Source organism: Neomonachus schauinslandi, chromosome 4, assembly GCF_002201575.2.
Source record: "Neomonachus schauinslandi chromosome 4, ASM220157v2, whole genome shotgun sequence".
NCBI classification, from domain to species: Eukaryota; Metazoa; Chordata; class Mammalia; order Carnivora; family Phocidae; genus Neomonachus; species Neomonachus schauinslandi.
Window position 1 is genome coordinate 11,204,419 of NC_058406.1, and position 19,606 is coordinate 11,224,024.

The 19,606-nt window shown below is 37.7% G+C and overlaps 1 protein-coding gene across 1 annotated transcript in view; it reads left to right on the plus strand.

The window, feature by feature from the left end:
- SPEN (spen family transcriptional repressor) overlaps positions 1-19,606 on the plus strand; it is a 92,592-nt gene that overhangs the window by 24,206 nt on the left and 48,780 nt on the right. Inside the window, 2 exon segments of the mRNA XM_021684051.2 lie at positions 2,591-2,911; positions 5,995-6,471. Of these exon segments, the coding sequence (XP_021539726.1) occupies positions 2,591-2,911; positions 5,995-6,471 (798 nt within the window).

The following is a 19,606-nucleotide window of genomic DNA, read 5'->3' on the forward strand; positions in this document are numbered from 1 at the left end:
GCTGAAATCAAGAATCAGATGCTTAACTGACTGAGCCACCCAGGCACCCTTCTTTTTTTTAATAGAAAAACCTATGCAGGGGTGCCTGGGTGGCTCAGTTGTTAAGCGTCTGCCTTCAGCTCAGGTCATGATCCCAGGGTCCTGGGATCGAGCCCCACATGGGGCTTCCCTCTCTCTCTGACCCTGCTTGTGTTCCCTCTCTCGCTGTGTCTCTGTCAGATAAATAAAAATCTTTAAAAAGAAAAAGAAAAACCTATGCAACCTTCCATTTAGTGATAAACTTTGTAGGTGTGGGTGTGGTAAAATATGCATAATATAACATTCATTTTAACCATTTTTAGGTATACAACTCAGTGGTGTTAAGTACATTCATGGTGTTGTATATAACCATTACCACTATCTATTTCTAGAATTTTTTCGTCCCATACAGAAATTCTATACCCATTAAGCAATAACTCCCCATTTCCCTCTTGTCTCTGCTCCTCCTAGCCTCTATTCTACTTTCTGTCTCTATGAATTTGCCTATTCTAGATACCTCATATAAGTGGAATCATAAACGAATTGTCCTTTTGTGTCTGGCTTATTTCATTTAGGGTGGTGTTTTAAATAATTTTTATCCATGTTATGTCATGTATCAAAACTTTGTTTATTTTTATGTCTTAATATACTATCCCATTATACGTATATTTCACATTTTGTTTATTCATTCATTGGTAGACACTAGGGTTGTTTCCATCTTTTGGCTGTTGTAAATAATGCTGCAGTGAACACTGGTGTACACATATCTATTTGAGCCCCAGTTTTCACTTCTTAAGGATGGAATTGCTGGATCATATGATAATTCTATGCTTAACTTCTTGAGAAAATGCCAAACTTTTCCACAGTGGCTGCACGATTTTATAGTTCTACTAGATCTGCACTGGATTTCAAATTTTTCTGCATTCTTGTCAATACTTGTTCTTTTCTTCCTTTTTTTTTCTGCCTTAAATAGTCATCCTAGTGGATGTGAAGTGGTATCTCATTGTGGTTTTGATTTGCATTTCCCTAATGACTAATAATTTTAAGCAGATTTTCCTGGGTTTATCTGCCATCTGTGTGTCTTCTTTGTTGAAGTGTTTTGCCTATTTAAAAATGGGTTGAATTACAAGATTTCTTATACTCTGGATACAAGTCCTTTGTCAGATACAGTGGAAGGTATTGTTTAATGTTTGTATGGAAAAAAAAAGAACTATTCCAATTTCTATCAAATTTCTTCCAAATTAAAAAAGATCCCGTCATTAATTCAGTATCAACAAATAATTTTGTTACTTCTAGTTCAGTTGCCTGATAAAACAGAATTTTAGGATTATGTTTCCCTTGTGAGAGGTATAACTTACACTAGAGAATGTAAAGAGAAAAGTTCTGCTTTCTGATTATGTCAGCTCCAGGAGAAGTGTAAAATTATGATTTTGGTTTGTCAGCAAATAAGAATGCTATATTTACAATTGCTGTGCCTGCCTTTCTAAAATGCCAGATATAAGTGCATAAAGCATAGTTAACTCCTAATGAAATTCATAGAATTTTCATGACTTTTAAAATTCCAAATCAGTATATTTCTTACATATATCTTCCAAATATAAAAGGTGCCCTAAAATTTTTCTTTACAGACATATCAAGCATTTTTTTAATAAAAATGGGAACATAGGGTCTATCAAAAGATTTTCTCAAATTTATTAATTTAAATGAAAAACAATTTTAAGTATACCTAAATTATAAATTTTAGTAGTTTTAACCTCTTGGAAAAAACTAAATAGCAGAAAACTGCATTAAAAAATTAGACTGTTGGGCACCTGAATGGCTCAGATGGTTAAGCATCTTGCCTTTGGCTCAGGTCATGATCCAGGGTCCTGGGATTGAGTCCTGCATTGCGCTCCCTGCTCAGCAGGGAGCCTGTTTCTCCCTCTGCCTCTCTCTCTCTCTCTCTGTCATGAATAAATAAAAATCTTAAAAAAAAAAATCTGAGAGATTCATTTCAGCTAAGGGTTCTTAAAAGGTGAAAAGTAGGGCGCCTGGGTGGCTCAGTTGGTTAAGCGACTGCCTTGGGCTCAGGTCATGATCCTGGAGTCCCGGGATCGAGTCCCGCATCGGGCTCCCTGCTGAGCAGGGAGTTTGCTTCTCCCTCTGACCCTCCTCCCTCTCAGGTTCTCTGTCTCTCATTCTCTCTCTCGCAAATAAATAAAATCTTAAAAAAAAAAAAAAAAGGTGAAAAGTAATTTAGTAAATATTTAAGAAGTGAGAGTAATAAAATGGTTAAAACGTTTGTAAATTTTGGGGGACCTGGCTGGCTGGTTCAGTAGAGCATGTGACTCTAGATCTCAGGGCTCATGAGTTCAAGCCCCACATTGGGTGTAGAGCTTACTTTAAAAAAAAATTTGTAAATTTTCCCCAAGAAAGAAAAATGTGAATGTAAAAGCCATCTTAAGTGTCACTTTGTAACCTCTCCCACATACATAGATAATGTAAATTGTCTAAAAATAAGAAACTCATTTTCAAAAACTGTTCTTGGAAAATTATTGTTATGCAACAATAATGTTGGTTTTATTTTTTCCAGATATGGCCGTGTGGAAAGTGTCAAAATTCTCCCCAAGAGGGGATCTGAAGGAGGAGTGGCTGCCTTTGTGGATTTTGTGGACATCAAAAGTGCACAGAAAGCTCACAACTCAGTCAACAAAATGGGAGATAGAGACCTACGCACGGATTATAATGAACCAGGCACCATTCCGAGTGCTGCTCGGGGATTGGATGATACAGTTTCCATAGCATCTCGTAGTAGAGAGGTTTCTGGGTTCAGAGGAGGTGGTGGAGGGCCTGCTTATGGCCCCCCACCATCACTTCATGCACGAGAAGGACGTTATGAGCGGAGACTTGATGGGTAAGTTCCAAGGTTTCTGTAGGCAGGTATTTTGTATTTGATATGGTGAGAAACAGAAACTCATATTTAGGGGCCCCAGATGGATTTAAAGTTTTGGGCATTCTCAATGTTTCCTATTTTGGGTTGGAAACGGAAGTGATTTCTATCCCAGTGGCTGGTATCTTGTGGAATCGTAGAGGATTATTTCCTGCAGCTGGTTGGATATCTACTCCTGAGATATAAAATGGTGGAAGATTTTGTATGGCAGTATCATTTTTGGAGTTACCTGTCTTCTAGAATTAATTATTCCTTCTCTTGGATAATCTGAAGGCCTTCCTTGGATATATCTCTGCTATCTGATGGAGCTATTTGGCTACAGATTTTGTGGTTGTACTATATGGAATATTTCTGGAATATTAGAGCCTACAGATTCTTTTAGAAGTTGATATCTGCTTCTCAATTTTCACTACACAAAGTGTACAAACAAATTGGATTGTCCCCAAAAACCTAGCAGACCATAATGATTCAACCGCTTGGATCCTACAAACAATACTTTAATCTGGAAATCTTTACTTGGATGAAGAAGAGTGAAGGCAATGTTTGATTTTTTCCATTTTGGATCTACACAGTTTCCATGTTGGAATTATACTCCTTGATGGAATGGGAGAAATTTGAGATGATGAATGTTTCTAAGTCCTGGAATATAGCCATTCTTTTCTAATTGCTGGAATGTATGGGATGTCATGCAGTCAAGATTCCATTAGCCCAGGGGAAGAGGATTACTATTTTGTTTCTTAAGCAAGTTGCTGTCCAGTTAAAGGTACTTTAGCCTTGAACACATGGTGACGATCAGTTGTGGATACAGCAATCAAAATTGACTGTGCTGGATGGCTACAAAGGTGAACTAATGGGGAGCAACTGTTCTTCCTCATTTGGTGGAATCGTAGAGGATATTTCCTCTTCTGTCAGCTGCCTGATTCCTACTTAGGGCTGGAAATTTTTATGAATGTGGATGAATTTATAATTGTCTGCTATCTCAAGAAAGAAGTCTGGGGGTTTGAGAGTTACAGTTTGTCTGGGACTACTTGCTTCCAGTGGAATTATTTTATCTGGTCACTAAGATTTTTTTTTTCCTTATGGTTCATCTAAGTATCATTTGACACCCTTGCCCATTAAGAAGGTGGATTACCCCCATAAGAGGGGCCAAAATTGGGGAAGTTATGTTCACAATTCTCTCCCTAGATTTAATTGGGATTATAGGTCGTGTTTCCACACTTGGAAAAGGTTGGTATGTCCTGACCTGTGTATATTAGCCCCTCTCCTAACCCAAGTCAAACTCTCTCTTTTTTCCCCCCACTAACTCTAGAAGTATTTAGTACTAATAGATGAATCAAAGAATAGCTATTAGATTTCAGCCCTGCTAGTTCTTGTGCCTGCCTTCTGTATCTTCCTAAAATATCAGCTGTAGCAGTAATTCTCCTAGAACTATTGCCTATTGCTTCTGTTGTATCGTTAATAACAGCTTTTACCAATTAACATTTGATAGGGTGCTAAATGAATTATTTGTGAAATTTTGTCTTAAGTCTCAAAGGAAACCCTGTTGTTTGTTAGACGTTGAAGTACCTATCCAATTGCCAGAAATGTAGCAAATTTAAAAAGGAGAAAGTTATTTAATACATTTAAATAGGAAAGGTATTACTGAATTTTTTGCCATGCCAGTTGCTTTACATCATAGCAGCAAAAAGCAGAAATAGCCTAGGAAGGTATGGTTGCTACTAAGTGAAGTGGTGGGTGAAAATGAAGATTAGTGCAGAGATTTGGATCTATGTATGTATTGGGGACATAGTATTAGTTGTAAGATTTTTGCCAGATATTCTTCACTGGAAAGATTCTAATTTTTCTGTGTTTTTGATGATTTCTTAATCTTTTGATACAAGATCTGATCCAAAGATAAGGTTGGGAAGAAACCCAATCTCAAGTTGAGATTCAGGTGATGAAATGGTCTTTTAGGAACTCAGGAAATGAGTTCTGGTTTTCTGCAAAAGTAGAAGATGTTAAGATTTCTTTATAGGATTAGAATTGGTTTTCAGTATTAGCACATAATTGCACGTGTGTAATTGAACATGCAACAATTTTTTGTAACCGTAGGTTGGCAAATATTCATGTCCTACAGAAATTTTTTTTTTAGGTTAAACCATTGCTGATAGCAACCTTCGAATGAATATCTTAGTTTCCAAAGTTGGCTGATTTCATCAGAGGCAATTTGATTTTAGCTAAAACCTTTGAGAGTATATTTCCTCTAAACAAGTATAAACATTAACAAGTAGAATCATGGAATAGTTGTTTTAAAAATTATGTGGAATTTGATAGCACCAGGAGATAAAATAATCTTTATTCTTTAATTGAATTTACAATAGAATAGCATGTGTCAATCCAGTATTTTGATAACTTAAGTTGTTGTCTTTTTCTTTTAAGATTCCATTTCTGTTATTAAATGTGATTGGGCACAGCAGTTTACATAATCTGGTAGTTTTTATAATTACTCAAGAAGTCGAAAGTTAATGAGAAAAAGTTATACTTAAAATTTTTTTCTGGACTTCTTTGAAAATGCCCTCTTACTGCTGGGACATACATTGCAATAGGGCTTTCATGTCTGTGTTAAAATGTATTATGGAAATTTTGCCTAAAATAAATTTGTCAAGTAAGTAAAAGTTTGGTATATATTTTAATCAGGTGGAAGTATAGAAAACTTTGATATTAAAATGACAGTCCCTTCTTGTTACATTAAACTGCAAATGAAAAGGAGATGGTATATGTATATTTCTGTACATAAGCCAGAAAATCCCTAATAAAAAGAGCATCTGACTTGCAGAACACTAGTCATGAAAGCCCAATATACACAATGGTTGCTCAGCTGTGAAAATTTTGGAGTTAAGTAAAATGTTAAGCTTAGTAGTGTTTGCTTACTAAGTAGGTTAATGCTGTTTAGCAAATGACAGTTGCAAAGACAGACAATGCTAAAATGAATGTTTGCATGACTTGCTTTTAGTTTTGCTTGCCCTTTTCTGATTGAGTAAATATTTTTCCCCCCCTCCTAAATGCAGGGCTTCAGATAACAGGGAGCGTGCTTATGAACATAGTGCCTATGGACACCATGAACGGGGGACGGGAGGATTTGATCGGACAAGACATTACGATCAGGATTACTATAGAGATCCTCGCGAGCGGACTTTACAACATGGGCTCTATTATACTTCTCGAAGTCGAAGTCCAAACCGTTTTGATGCTCATGACCCCCGATACGAACCTAGGGCTCGGGAGCAGTTTACACTGCCCAGTGTGGTACACAGGGATATCTACAGGGATGATATTACCCGGGAGGTACGAGGCAGAAGGCCAGAGCGGAATTACCAGCACAGCAGGAGTCGGTCACCACATTCATCACAGTCTAGAAATCAGTCTCCTCAGAGACTGGCTAGCCAAGCGTCTAGACCTACCAGGTCCCCTAGCGGCAGCGGCTCTAGGAGTAGATCCTCCAGTAGTGACTCAATCAGCAGCAGCAGTAGTACCAGCAGTGACAGGTAGGTTAACAGCTTTTTGTTCTAACAGACGAGCTGTTGAATAAAATGTCACAAATTCTCAACAATTAGTGGTAATGATTTGTAGCATAGTAATATTTTTCAAAGTAAGTAATCTTGGATCATGTATATAACAAGTGAAGAGGCTTTGATTAGTGGGTGGCCATGGAATTCACCATTCTGTCAAGTACCTGCAATTAAGGGATTTGCAAATACTGTTTTGTGCTCCAGATGCTCAATATTAAAATGGCCAAAAGAGAAAAACGGTAACTTTAGCTGAATGAAGTAAATCCTGTGCCGTGGTATCTCTTTAAAGTTTTTAATTTCTTGGGTGTATAATGTTAACTTCTGTTATTTTGGTTGAAAATTCATAAAAGCCTTTTGTTTCAGGATGTATTGGTGAAATATATTGTTGACACATCTGTCAGTGACTAAATCAACTTTTGGATACATTTTAACTAATTTTAACATCAAGGTGATAGCCAATTTATAAACTTAAGTAGAAAAGCTTTCTTTAAATGTAGGTTGTAACAGCTGTTCACTAAGGCTGAGTGAGCTAATTTCATTAGTTGGGAATTTTTTTTACAAAGGAGTTTTATTCTAAAGATAAAAATAATTTGAAGGTAATCTTAACAGCAAACATCTTAGAAGTTTATCACAGATCTAGGTAGATAGTATAGCTTACTCATTTTATAATCTTGGACAAGTTACTTAAGCTGTCTATGCCTCAGCTTTCTCTTTTGTGAGAATCATGCTTTAAAGTTCCTGTGAAGATTAAAATGAAAAAATGTCTTTAAGTGCTTAGCTTGATACCCATATATATTAAATGCTGCCTTCAGTAATTGCTAGCTGTTATTATTACTGCTTCAGTTATTGGTAGTCTTTAACCATTCCTCATTTCCAGTTATTGTTATTCATCCTATTTATGCCAGATATCCTAGTTTGATACTTGAATGGTGTGCATTTTAAATTTATAGGATACAAAATTTTTTGACCTGATTAAAATGCCCAGATTAATGATTTTTGTTTTAGTATTGCCTGCTTAGAATTAATTTAAGAAAAGTAAATGATCATGTAATTGGGGAAAATTATGTTCTGGCTCCAGTGTTGTAGCTCTGTGACATGGATGAAAACCCTTAACCTCTCATGAATTTATTTGATATATTGACAAGGTTCATTTGAACTCTCTAAGCTGATTATAAAGTCTTGTCATGTCCTGTCTCCTACACAGAATTAAGATACTCAAGTTTTAGTCCTTTTTCCCTAAACCTACGTCATTAAAGGGATACAGTAGCATTCCATTGTGTCAAAACTTACTGAAAAGCCAACCAATTGTGGAAGTGTTGAAATTGGAGAAACATGATACAGGGCCTTCAGGTTGGCATTGTACTTCAGTGGGAGTGATAGTGGTTTGGGATCTGGCCCAAACATGTGGGCTCACATGTGGGCTCACAAACTTGAACCCAGAGGCCATCTGATTAATTTGATGGAGCTGATCACTGTTTATGTAAGCTAAAGGAACAGTTATATGCTTCTGAATATTTACAGTCAGAAAGATAACTGCCACAAAGGCAGAATAAGCTTAGAAAATGTACACGGGGACTGAATTACAGTTGTTGAAGATATTTCCTCTTCTGTCAGCTACCTGATTCATGCTTAGGGCTGAAAGTTTTTATGATTTAGGGCTATAAAGGCTATTATGTAGGACTTTAACAAGAAGAGCTGAGTTTTAGCCAGGCAGGGAACATTGTGGGTTGAAGGAACAACCTTAAAGGATACAAATGGAAGAATGTTTTGTGAACAGCACATAATTTAGAATGACTTAACATTGATAATGATTTTGGGTTTGGTTCTTTATGCAGAGATGAGTGGTTGAAAGATTTTGAGAAGGGAGATAGTTTGAGATCTGTGCTTTAGAAGGGCATCTGGTGACTTAGGAAAGACCGAGATTGTGGTGAGGAGGCTATTTCAGTAGCTTGGAGAATGAAGTCTTAGACTCTGAGAATGCCTAACTTGGGACAGGTGGGACAGACATTATGTTAATAATCAGATTATATTGATTTGTGAGAAAAAGGTGAACTTTCTGGAGATGGGACTGAGTGACAGGCCTTTCAGTGCTATCCTCTAAGAACAGGACCAGGTCTTCCTTTGTGCACACCATAGAGCCTAGCATATTATCTTTCTCACGGTACATGTTCAATAAATAGTTGAAACACTTAGATACATTTCTTAGTTAACACAGCGGATAAAACAAAAGTAATGTAAATATTAGCTAAAAGATTTGGTCGTTACATATTATTGAAGCAAGTACAAGGAAAAAAAATCTTTTGGTGGGCAGAGCATACCCATTATCCCTCGGTTCAGCCTCCCTTTTATCAGATGTCCTCTTTTCCTTTACTGTTACGTTGACCTCAGAGTGTAATATTTTGAGATGTTATATACATTCAGAATGTTCAATTTCCTTTTGGAGGAAATAAGTTCTTTTTTGTAATCTTTAAAGCTTTATGACTGTGAAACTATGACCTTCCAAGTTTTTAAAAAATGTTTCAAATTAGCATCTTATAGTAGATAAAATACAGCTTGGTTCTAGCTATATAGTATTCTGTCTGCATGACTGACTGGGAAGTCAGTCACCCTCCATCCCCCTTAATTGTTGGAGCTTTGGTGAACAGATTCCTAGCAGTGCATTTCCAATGAGTAAACATGGGATTGATAGCAGTCTGGTTGTGAACTCTTTATAAATGACACACTTACAGTTTCTGCGTAACTGTTCTCAGTATTTAACTGGTGAGAACTGGGACTTAATGGTATAAACTTTCCTGTGTGCAGCCCTGTGGTGCTGTATGTCTCTTTCTCTGTCATGGTTTAGGGAGTCACTTTTCCTTTCAACAGAAAATTTTAAATGCATATATTCCATAAAAGTATTTATTTTAGGGGCGCCTGGGTGGCTCAGTTGGTTAAGCTAGTGCCTTCGGCTCAGGTCATGATCCTGGAGTCCCAGGATCAAGTCCCGCATTGGGCTCCCTGCTCAGCAGGGAGTCTGCTTCTCCTTCTGACCCTCCCCCCTCTCATGCTCTCTCTCTCTGTCTCATTCTCTCTCTCAAATAAATAAATAAAATCTTTTTTTAAAAAAAAGGTCTTTATTTTAAAGCCCTGATTTTGAACATACTGTATTTCTGTAGTTTCCTATCATTGGGTTTCTTTTTCCTGTCACGTTAATGAATTTTCTGTAATACAGGTTAAAGGAATTTAATTTATTGACTTTAAATTAGTTCATAAACTTTCCCGATATCTTAAAGTAGTTTTTGACTGTGCTTTGTTTCCCAGTTGTTTACTTTGATCACACCCAAAGATGATTGGGCTGCCTTAGGGTCCCTGAACTTGGATGGGGAAACTTACATCTTTTCACTAGTAACCGGTAACTGAAATTAAGTATTGCCTCCCATTATTAAAGTAGGCAACAAAAAACAGTAGTATTGACAGTATGAGTTACTTTGTTACCAGTATAAATCCACAGGTAATTTATTATAGTTGCAGATATCTCACAGTGGGGTTTCTAGTCATTACTGGGAAGTAGTTATTAAACTCAATGTTAAGTATTGTAATTTAATGTTAATGAAAACATTATATCACAAAAATTTAAATATTTTAATAACTGCATCAATATAATTGGTTTCCCTTTTATTCCTATTTATTTTACTTTATGCATTTAGAAACATTATTCTGGAAAGTGGTGCATAGACTTCACCAGACTGCTGAGAAGATATCCTGGCCGTCCTTGATTTTATACTCAATAGAGGTTTCCTGAATGAAAGGGGGTGGTGGGGGAAATGGATGAAAGGGGGTAAAGGGAGAGAGTTAAGATTTGGATAATCCTAAACCTGTTCTTATTCTATTCCCTCCTATTCAATAGGTTACTTCTCTAAATCTCTTTTCAGTCTAAAGTTGACTTTTGAGTTTACATTCAGCCATCTAGTTAACAAATATTGTTTTTGTGTGTACCAAATTTATGGAGTAAGATGGGTTGTATGGAGCCCCAAGAATAGAACCGTTTATTTATTTTTATTATTTTTTTAAGTTTATTATTAGTTTTTTGTAATCTCTACATCCAATGTGGGGCTTGAACTCTTGACCCCGAGATCAAGAGTTGGATGCTCTTCTGAGCCAGCCAGGCACCCCAAGAATAAAAGTAGTTTAAACATTTGCAATGACTAAGCCAAAATAGAAAAACTACATACGTGTCTAATTAAGAGCTAACATGTATTTATATTAATCTTGGTGTCTATGGCTAGTGCATCTTTCCAGCTTTCCAAAAGCAGCTTCATCTTCCTTAAAAGCTTTCTGGGCTATGGTCATCCTTTTCTTTTTCGTTCTTCTGAACCCTTTTGGCTTGTCTGTCTAAATATGTCTGGTAACTACAGATTGTTATTCTCACAAAAATAGGTCTTTAGGTGGAAGCAAAATGAATGTAGTAATAAGCAAGGGTAACTACATGAAAATAATTGTAGTAAGTGACATTTCATTGTCTCTTTGTGACTTTTGGTAAGCCATGTGGCATTAAATCATGCTTAGTTACCCGTTTGAGTAAATCAGAATTTCTTTTCTTTTTTTGGGGGGGGGGGAGCAAGCAAGAGAGAGCGCATGTGAGCCTGGGGAGGGGCAGAGGGAGAAGGAGATAGAATCTCAAGCAGACTCCCCACTAAGTTTGGAGCCCAGTGTGGGTCTCAGTCTCGCAACCCTGAGATCTTGACCTGATCTGAAATCAAGAGTTGGACACTTAACCAACTTGAGCCACCCAGGCGCCCTGAATCAGAGTTTAGAGCAAGCTTTCTACATACAGATTTTTAAAATGAGAATAAGTTGATTTAGAAAATATTTGATGAAATTTCATGTGTTTTTTGGTATAGTTAATTATATTACTAGAATTTCTTTTATACTGTCATGATTAGAAGATTTTTTTTAAAGTAGGCTCCATGCCCAATGTGGGATTTAAACTCATGACCCAGAGCTCAAGAGTTGTATGCTCTACCGCCTGAGCAGCCAGGGTCCCCCATAATTGGAAGATTTAAGGAAGAAGCTTGGGGACAGGGGAGAGAGAGAGAGACATTCTCTTTTTCTTACTTCCAGGGCAGGAAAACTGACATTTGAAATAGCCTTTGTGGTGTTTATTTAAAGTATCAAGAAAAGCATATGGATCTTCGAGCAATCGACTTTTCAGCACTGATGCTCTATTAAGATGTGGTGTGATTTATGCAAAGGCCCCTCTCTTGTTTAATGTCTTAGCTTTGCAGTTGGAATAATTTACTTCTTATTGAAAGGGAAGTGAAAAATAGTTTTTTTGGGGGGGGCACCTGGGTGGCTCAGTCATTAAGCGTCTGCCTTTGGCTCACGTCATGATCCCAGGGTCCTGGGATCAAGCCGCGCATCGGACTCCATGCTTGGCGGGAAGCCTGCTTCTTCCTCTACCACTCCCCCTGCTTGTGTTCCCTCTCTCATTGTGTCTCTCTCTGTCAAATAAATAAATAAAATCTTAAAAAAAAAAAAAACAACTATATATATAAAAAAAGAAAAATCTTTTTTTTTAATTTTATTTGAGAGAGAGAGAAACCAATCTAGAGAGAACATGAGTGGCGGAGGGAGGGACAGAGGGAAAGGGAGAAGCAGGCTCCCCGCTGAGCAGGGAGCCCGATGTGGGGCTCCATCCCAGGATTCCGGGATAATGACCCAAGTGAAAGGCAGATGCTTAACTGACTGAGCCACCCAAGCACCCCTGAAAAATACTTCTTATTGCTAGTATTATTTGTAGAACTTGTTTGTATATTTCTTTTATATTTTTTTAGTAAATTATATCAAAGGTGACCATAGCCCTACTCATTTTTTTTAATGATAGACCATTTAAGATTATTTTACCTGAATTATATTTAAACAGTAATTAGCATATTGAGCAGATCCTGGATTTTTACAACAGATAATAGTTAAAAGGAATCTAATGAGCATATTTTTCCTGTAAAGATCAGTTCTGCTAGTCATTTTGTGTATTTATAGATTATAGTTTCTTAGAGCGGGAATTTTATTCAAATAACCTTTTGTCTATGATTTCAAGAGGAGGTTTGCAGTTATTTATTTAAGGAGAGAGAACTTACTTTCAGGTTCATGTAGAAAATTTTCCAGGCAACCCTCTCAGGTCGTCTCCCTCTTTGAGAGCTTTGTACTATTGCTCATTAAACTTTGCTTTACTGTCACTCAATTTAAAAAGAAAAAAGAAAAAGAAAATTTTCCAAAATTGCTGTCATCTTGCAGGCTTGTGAAAGATTATGGATGAGGCTGATAAGGTGAGAGGGAAGCCATTGGGATTGGTGGTGTTACGTGTATCAAAGTGACCATGTACCTTCCATTTCTCTTATTTTACAAGTATGCTTATTTAGAATGTTGATTTGGGGAAGGAACACTCATTTTATTACCTGACTATCCAGTTTGCTATGATATATATAATGTGCTGGAAACTGAGATATGGAAGTAGTTTTAATACATATATGAAGTAAAAGTGGTTTTTTTTTTTTTGAAGATTTTATTTTATTTTTTGAAGATTTTATTTGTTTGGGGGCGCCTGGGTGGCTCAGTTGGTTAAGCGTCTGCCTTCGGCTCAGGTCATGATCCTGGAGTCCCAGGATCGCGTCCCGCATCGGGCTCCCTGCTCAGCGGGGAGTCTGCTTCTCCCTCTGACCCTTCTCTCTCTCTCAAATAAATAAATAAAAAATCTTAAAAAAAAAAAAAAAAGATTTTGAAGGATGCCTGGTGGCTCAGTCGGTTAAGCATCTGTCTTCAGCTCAGGTCATGATCCCAGGGTTCTGGGATCAAGTCTTACATCAGGCTCCCTGCTCAGTGGAGAGTCTGCTGCTACTTCTGCATGCTGCTCCCCCTGCTTGTGCTCTCTCGCTCTCTCTCTGACAAGTAACTAAATAAAATCTTTATTTAAAGAAAAAAAAAGATTTTATTTGTTTGAGACAGAAAGGGAGGACATGAGAGGGGGGAGAGGGGCAGAGGGAGAGGAAGAGCGAGAAGCAGACTCCTCACTGAACAGGGAGCCCAACATGGGGCTCAATCCCAGGACCCTGGGATCATGGCCTGAGCTAAAGGCAGATGCTTAACAGAATGAGCCACCCAGGCGCTCCTAAAGATTTTATTTTTAAGTAACCTCTACACCCACATGGGGCTCAAACTCATGACCCTGAGATCAAGAGTCACATGCTCCACTGACTGAGCCAGCCAGGTGCCCCAAAAGTCAGTTTTCTTAAGTGTTAAAGGAATTAATAATTAGCAGTTTGTTGGTGATTGTTGTAATTTTTTTTTTTTAAAGATTTATTTATTTATTTTAGAGAGCAAGCATGAGCAGGGGGAGGGGCAGAGGGAGAGGCAGAAGCAGACTCCCCGCTGAGCAGGGAGCCCCACACGGGCCAGATCCCACGACCCTGAGACCATGATCCGAGCTGAAATCAAGAGTTGGACGCTCAACTGACTGAGCCACCCAGGCGCCCCTGTTGTAATGTTTAATCATAAAAACACATTTGTCTGAGTTTTTAATCCTCAAAAATGATGTCTTGTCTATAATAACAAATAGGCAAGTAGTTTCTGGATTTAGTTGGAAATAAAATTTGGTTCTGTTGGACTGTGATTCCTTATTCTGAGATATATTTAGGGGCACAAAAATAGAAAAAAAAATTTTTTTTTAAGATTTTATTTATTTATTTTACAGAGAGAGACATAGGAAGAGAGGGACACAAGCAGGGGCAGTGGGAGAGGGAGAAGCAGGCTTCCCGCCGAGCAGGGAGCCCTATGCGGGGCTCGATCCCAGGACCCTGGGACCATGACCTGAGCCGAAGGCAGATGCCCAATGACTGAGCCACCCAGGCGCCCCTAGAAGAGATTTTTTTAACAGAAGAAGGTCACTTCCACTACAAGTAATGCCTTTTAATCTCAGGGAAAAAATGATAACAGCAAATCAAACCATATTTGGGAAATTGGTGTTTAGAAACCATGATTTTTTTCCCCTAGCTCTTTTGTTTGTAGCTGTGTAGGATTGAAATGAGAGTAGAAATTAAGTTGGTTTTATTGCATAATACCAACCTTTCTCCTCTTTGCTACTCGTTATACCTGTCAGTTTGAGATGATCACTTAAATTGAAAAGAGATTTTTTTTGTTCTTTGAGTGTGTAAAGAGAAAATACCTATGCACAGAAACCATTGAAACATAAACTATGCCAACTGAAATGTAAAAATGGATGATGAGATGTTTATTGATTTGGGGATAACTGGTGAGGTATGTTTTGGGAGCGTTCAGAGGACTTTGAAGGAGGAACAGTAGAGGTTTATCTAAGCCTTTAAGAAGCCAAAGTTAAGGATAATAAATATTATTAGGAGGGATGTTTCTTTATCTTTTGCCCCTTATAAAATGAAAATATTGGGCACCTGGGTGGCTCAGATGGTTAAGCGTCTGCCTTCAGCTCAGGTCATGATCTCAGGGTCCTGGGATCGAGTTCCGCATCGGGCTCCCTGCTCCTCGGGAGCCTGCTTCTCCCTCTGCCTCTCTCTCTCTCTGTCTGTCATGAATAAATAAATAAAATCTTAAAAGTAAAATAAAATAAAATAAAATAAAATAAAATGAAAATATTTGCATGCTTATTTTAAGTCTAAGTAAAATACCATTTTAATGCATTTTAAATAGCTGATTTATTTCTGGGTTTCACAACCATTCTTAGCCTGTTTTATTATTTTGCACTTCTGCCTCATTTTTACTTTTTTAGACAGCTGAAATTATCTTAGATTTTAAAAGGAAGACTGTCTTGCTGAAAGTCAGTATTGTAAATAAAATGTATTCATTGCTCTATTTCCAACCATTAAATAAAGTTTTTATCTTGAAATTTGCAACTCTTATTTGTGATGAAATTAAATAAAAACCATCTGGTGGTTTCATTGACTTTATGACTATTCTCCTTGAAATATTGGTATCTAAGTTCTCATTTTTTTTTCATAGAAAATTTATTTTTTCTCTATTTTATTGAAGTACAGTTGACAGGTATCAAAGTTCTTTAAAAAGCTACCTACTTGGAGGGAGAAGGGTTAGGGGGGAAAACGAGAACAGCAAGCAAATTAATGTGTCTGCAATCCTGGAGAAAACTATTAGATTTAAAATATACAAAGCCTCCCCAAATTTTGAGTTGCTCCCTTAAATACCATACTTTCCAGAAGATTGAACATTTGTTCATTCCCTCTTAAAATCAGTTTTGGGGCTGTTGAGCAGCATGGAATAAGTGTTTGGCAGTGTGTGCTTTGGAGAGTACACCCCGATGAATGTGTGTGTGTAATTATGTATCTATATGTGTGTGTATGTATATATGTATTAGTAGTATCTTTTTCCATTCCCACCAGCAGTTGAAGAGTATATTTTTGAATTTTATTTTGGAGGCAATAAGCTACACAACCTTCTGTCTTTTGGAGTCCTATTAGCTGGCCAAGCCTTTTTAATGCTAAATATGGAAAATGGAGGTGTTTGCTTTCTGATTACTCTGATGGGCTTAACTTCCATTGTGGAGATCTATAAATAGATCGATTTCCTTTCTGGTTTTCCTCTTTTTGTCAAGTACAAGCATTTCAGGAAGGCTTTCCATAGGTAATAGGTGGTGTCAGCATTAGGGGTCTGTATGGAATAGGCAGTTTTGGGAACAAGTGCTAGGCTGATCCATATTTGCTCTGTACTGGAGAATCTGGCTTTCACTTGAGATTCCCTGCTGCTAGGGAAATGAGAACAAGGTAGACTTAACGCGGAGAGCAAATGAGGAGACCTCATTGTATGCTGCCTCGGCAGCCAGTGTGTCTGAATATTGTGGGGAAAGCTAAGAACTGCTTGTTTGTGAGTCAAACCAGCCTAAACTGGAATCATCCAGTTTGAGTTGGCCGCTTGCCACCTCCCAGAGGCTTCCTTATTTTGCCAGAGTTTCTGCCCAGCCCTCAGCCCAGGGGGTGGGGCGGGGACCAGGCAGGCGACTGCGCTGGGACTGGACAGGCAGTGGGGAGGAGCAGGCTGTGAAGTGGCTGCCAGTTAACCCCGGTTCGTTCCTAGGGGGAGGCATTTCAGATACAGTAAGTTTAAGACTAGAAGCTGGTGTGAACTCTATTTCCAGTGCATCTTTACTCTATTACTCCCTTGCTTTCCCTGTAACTTTTTGTTTTCTGTCCTTTAAAAGCCAAGGCTTGAAAAACAGTGTCTGCCATACCATTGCTTGGGTGCATAATAACATGGTTTGCACTTGGTGATAATTTACTACCAAAAATTTGGGGTGCCTGGATGGCTCGTCAGTTGAGTCTCGAATTCTTGATTGATTTCGGCTCAGGTCTTTGATCTCGGGATCATGAGATCCAGCCCCATGGCTCCACCCTCAGCCCAGAGTCTTCTGGAGATTTTCTCTCTGCCCCTCCCCCTGCTTGTGCTCTCCTTCCCTCCCTCTCTCAAATAAATTTTTAAAACTTTTTATTTTATTTTATTTTTTTAAAGATTTTATTTATTTATTTGACAGAGAGAGACACAGCGAGAGAGGGACACAAGCAGGGAGAGAGGGAGAAGCAGGCTTCCCGCGGAGCAGGGAACCCAATGCAGGGCTTGATCCCAGGACCCTGGGATCATGACCTGAGCCGAAGGCAGATGCTTAACGACTGAGCCACCCAGGTGCCCCAAAATCTTAAAAAAAAAGAATTTACTATCAAAAATTTAATTTCCAAAGTTCCAATTTTTGAAGTATAAAGTGGTAGGTACCCTCGAACTAAGGTCCACTTTGTTAATTCTGTTATCTGTTAATAATTTTGCTTTTAGTTAAGTTAGTGTTTTTGAAGTGACAAACTGTCCCTCCCTTACCCTTTCATTCTTTCCATTTAGGTTGTGCAGGGGTTTGTTTTGGTTTGATCTTAAATGGAAGAAATGAAAATAGATTTGGGGGTAAACTTGTGACTCCGTGTCTTGTGAGTTTTAATCTTGAAGTAAATTTTTTTTTGAAGTGGATTTTTTTTAAACGTTGCTTTCAAATTGACAAAAAGTAATTCAGATTAAAATCCTAAACAACAAATTTTAAAATAAAAAAAAACTGTCCTGAATTTTGTTTGACTTGGAGGCAAACTCTTAAAAAAAAAAAAATTATGCTTAAATTGCAAATTGTTAGTGTCACGGCTACTTTGTGCATATAAAGAACCTCTTAGCTTTCTTTGAGAAATAAGGGAATTAAGTGATTAAACATGGCCTAATTCCTGATCAGAGAATACCCAGAAGTCACTAAGCCACAAATAAAAGAGTACATTTATTTTTGTCTTTCTGGATGCCAGGGCTGTATAGAAAATGGAAATTTCCATAACCTTGCTTATGTTCCAGACTTTTGGAGTGAGATTGAAACTTCTCTTAGTCTCTGTTACTTACGGTAGAAATTTACAGAGCAATTTTGGTGTTCTTCTCTTTTATCTTTTTTGAATTGTTTACATTTGGAGGTCATTCTCAGAAACTCTGGTATAATTTCACCCTGCCCTGAATAAGGGATCATCCATCACAGATATAAAGGAAAATGTGGTAATCTTAAAGTTAAAATCTTATTTTAAACATTACCATTTTCTGAAGCTCAGAATTAGCCAAGATTTTATTACAGGTACCGTCCCCTGTTTTTTTTTTTTATTTGTGTCTTAGAGTATAAACTAAATGATTGCCTTTATTTATAAAGGGTAGTTTTGTGATTGCTTCTCTTGTGAGAAAATAGAGCACCCTCTGGTAATTTATTTACTTAAAAAATCTTGTGGTCATTCATTAAATTAGATGCTACTAGAGTTGACTGTTGCTAGAAATTGTATAAAGTGACCTCTATAGAACATCTTCCTAGATCCACTTTGTTGAATAGATGAATTTCCTCTTTCCAGATAGACAAAATATTAAGTGAAATTTATATATATATTTCAAAGATTCTATTTACTTATTTGAGAAGAGAGCACACATGTATGAGCAGGGTGAGGGGCAGAGGGGCAGAGAAACTCTCAAGCAGACTCGGTGCTGAGCTCGGAGCCTGATGCAGGGTTCGATCCCATGACCCTGAGATCATGATCTGAGTCAAAACTGAGAGACGCTCAACCGACTGGGCCACCTAAGTAAAATACATTTTAAGATTAACTTTGCAAAATAGAGTTGGTTTCTCCTAAGAATCTGAGTCATAGTCTAAAAATTTTTCTTGGTATAGATGAGGAGATTAGAAGAACTATATGCTACTATGCGGATAGTAAAATATATTCATAGAATCAGGTGGGAAGACATTATATATATATAGCTCAATAAAATAGGGTTGGACATTTTTAGAATTTGGCTTAGTTAATCATTGAGTTTTTTCTTAATGTCATAAATTAAAAACTTTTTTAAAAAACGTGTGGATTGTTGGTAAAATCCTGAACAAGGGGTGGTGGGTATGTTTTGTTTTAAATTATCAACAAAGATAGTTTTTGAAGTATAAAGTGGTAGGTACCCTCGAACTAAGGTCCACTTTGTTAATTCTGTACTTTTCTTTCTTTCTTTTTTTTTTTTTTAAAGATTTTATTTATTTATTTGAGAAAGAGCACGAGCAGGGGGAGAGGGAGAAGCAGACTCCCCACTGAGCAGGGAGCCCGATGTGGGACTCCATCCCAGGACTCTGGGATCATGACCTGAGCCAAAGGCAGACACTTAACTGACTGAACCACCCAGGCGTCCCTAATTCTGTACTTTTAAAGTGGAAATTTACGCCTTTAAGATTCGTTTTGCTCACTTGTTTGAGCTATCTGGAATTATATAATGAAAAGTATTTGTGGCTTTATCAAGATAACACCCTGGCATTAGTTTTTTGTAATGGTTTTTATATATGCTATAACAATTATTTTAAAATCAAACCTCTAAAGTGTGGGGAACCTGGGTGGCTTAGTCGGTTAAATGTCTGAATCTTGGTTTCGCCTCAGGTCATGATCTCAAGGTGTGAGATTGAGCCCCTAGTCAGGCTCCGAGCTCAACATGGCATCTACTTGAGATTTCCCCCCACCCCGCCCCTCCTATTTGTGCGTGTTCTCGCTCTCTCATGGAAGTCTTAAAAACC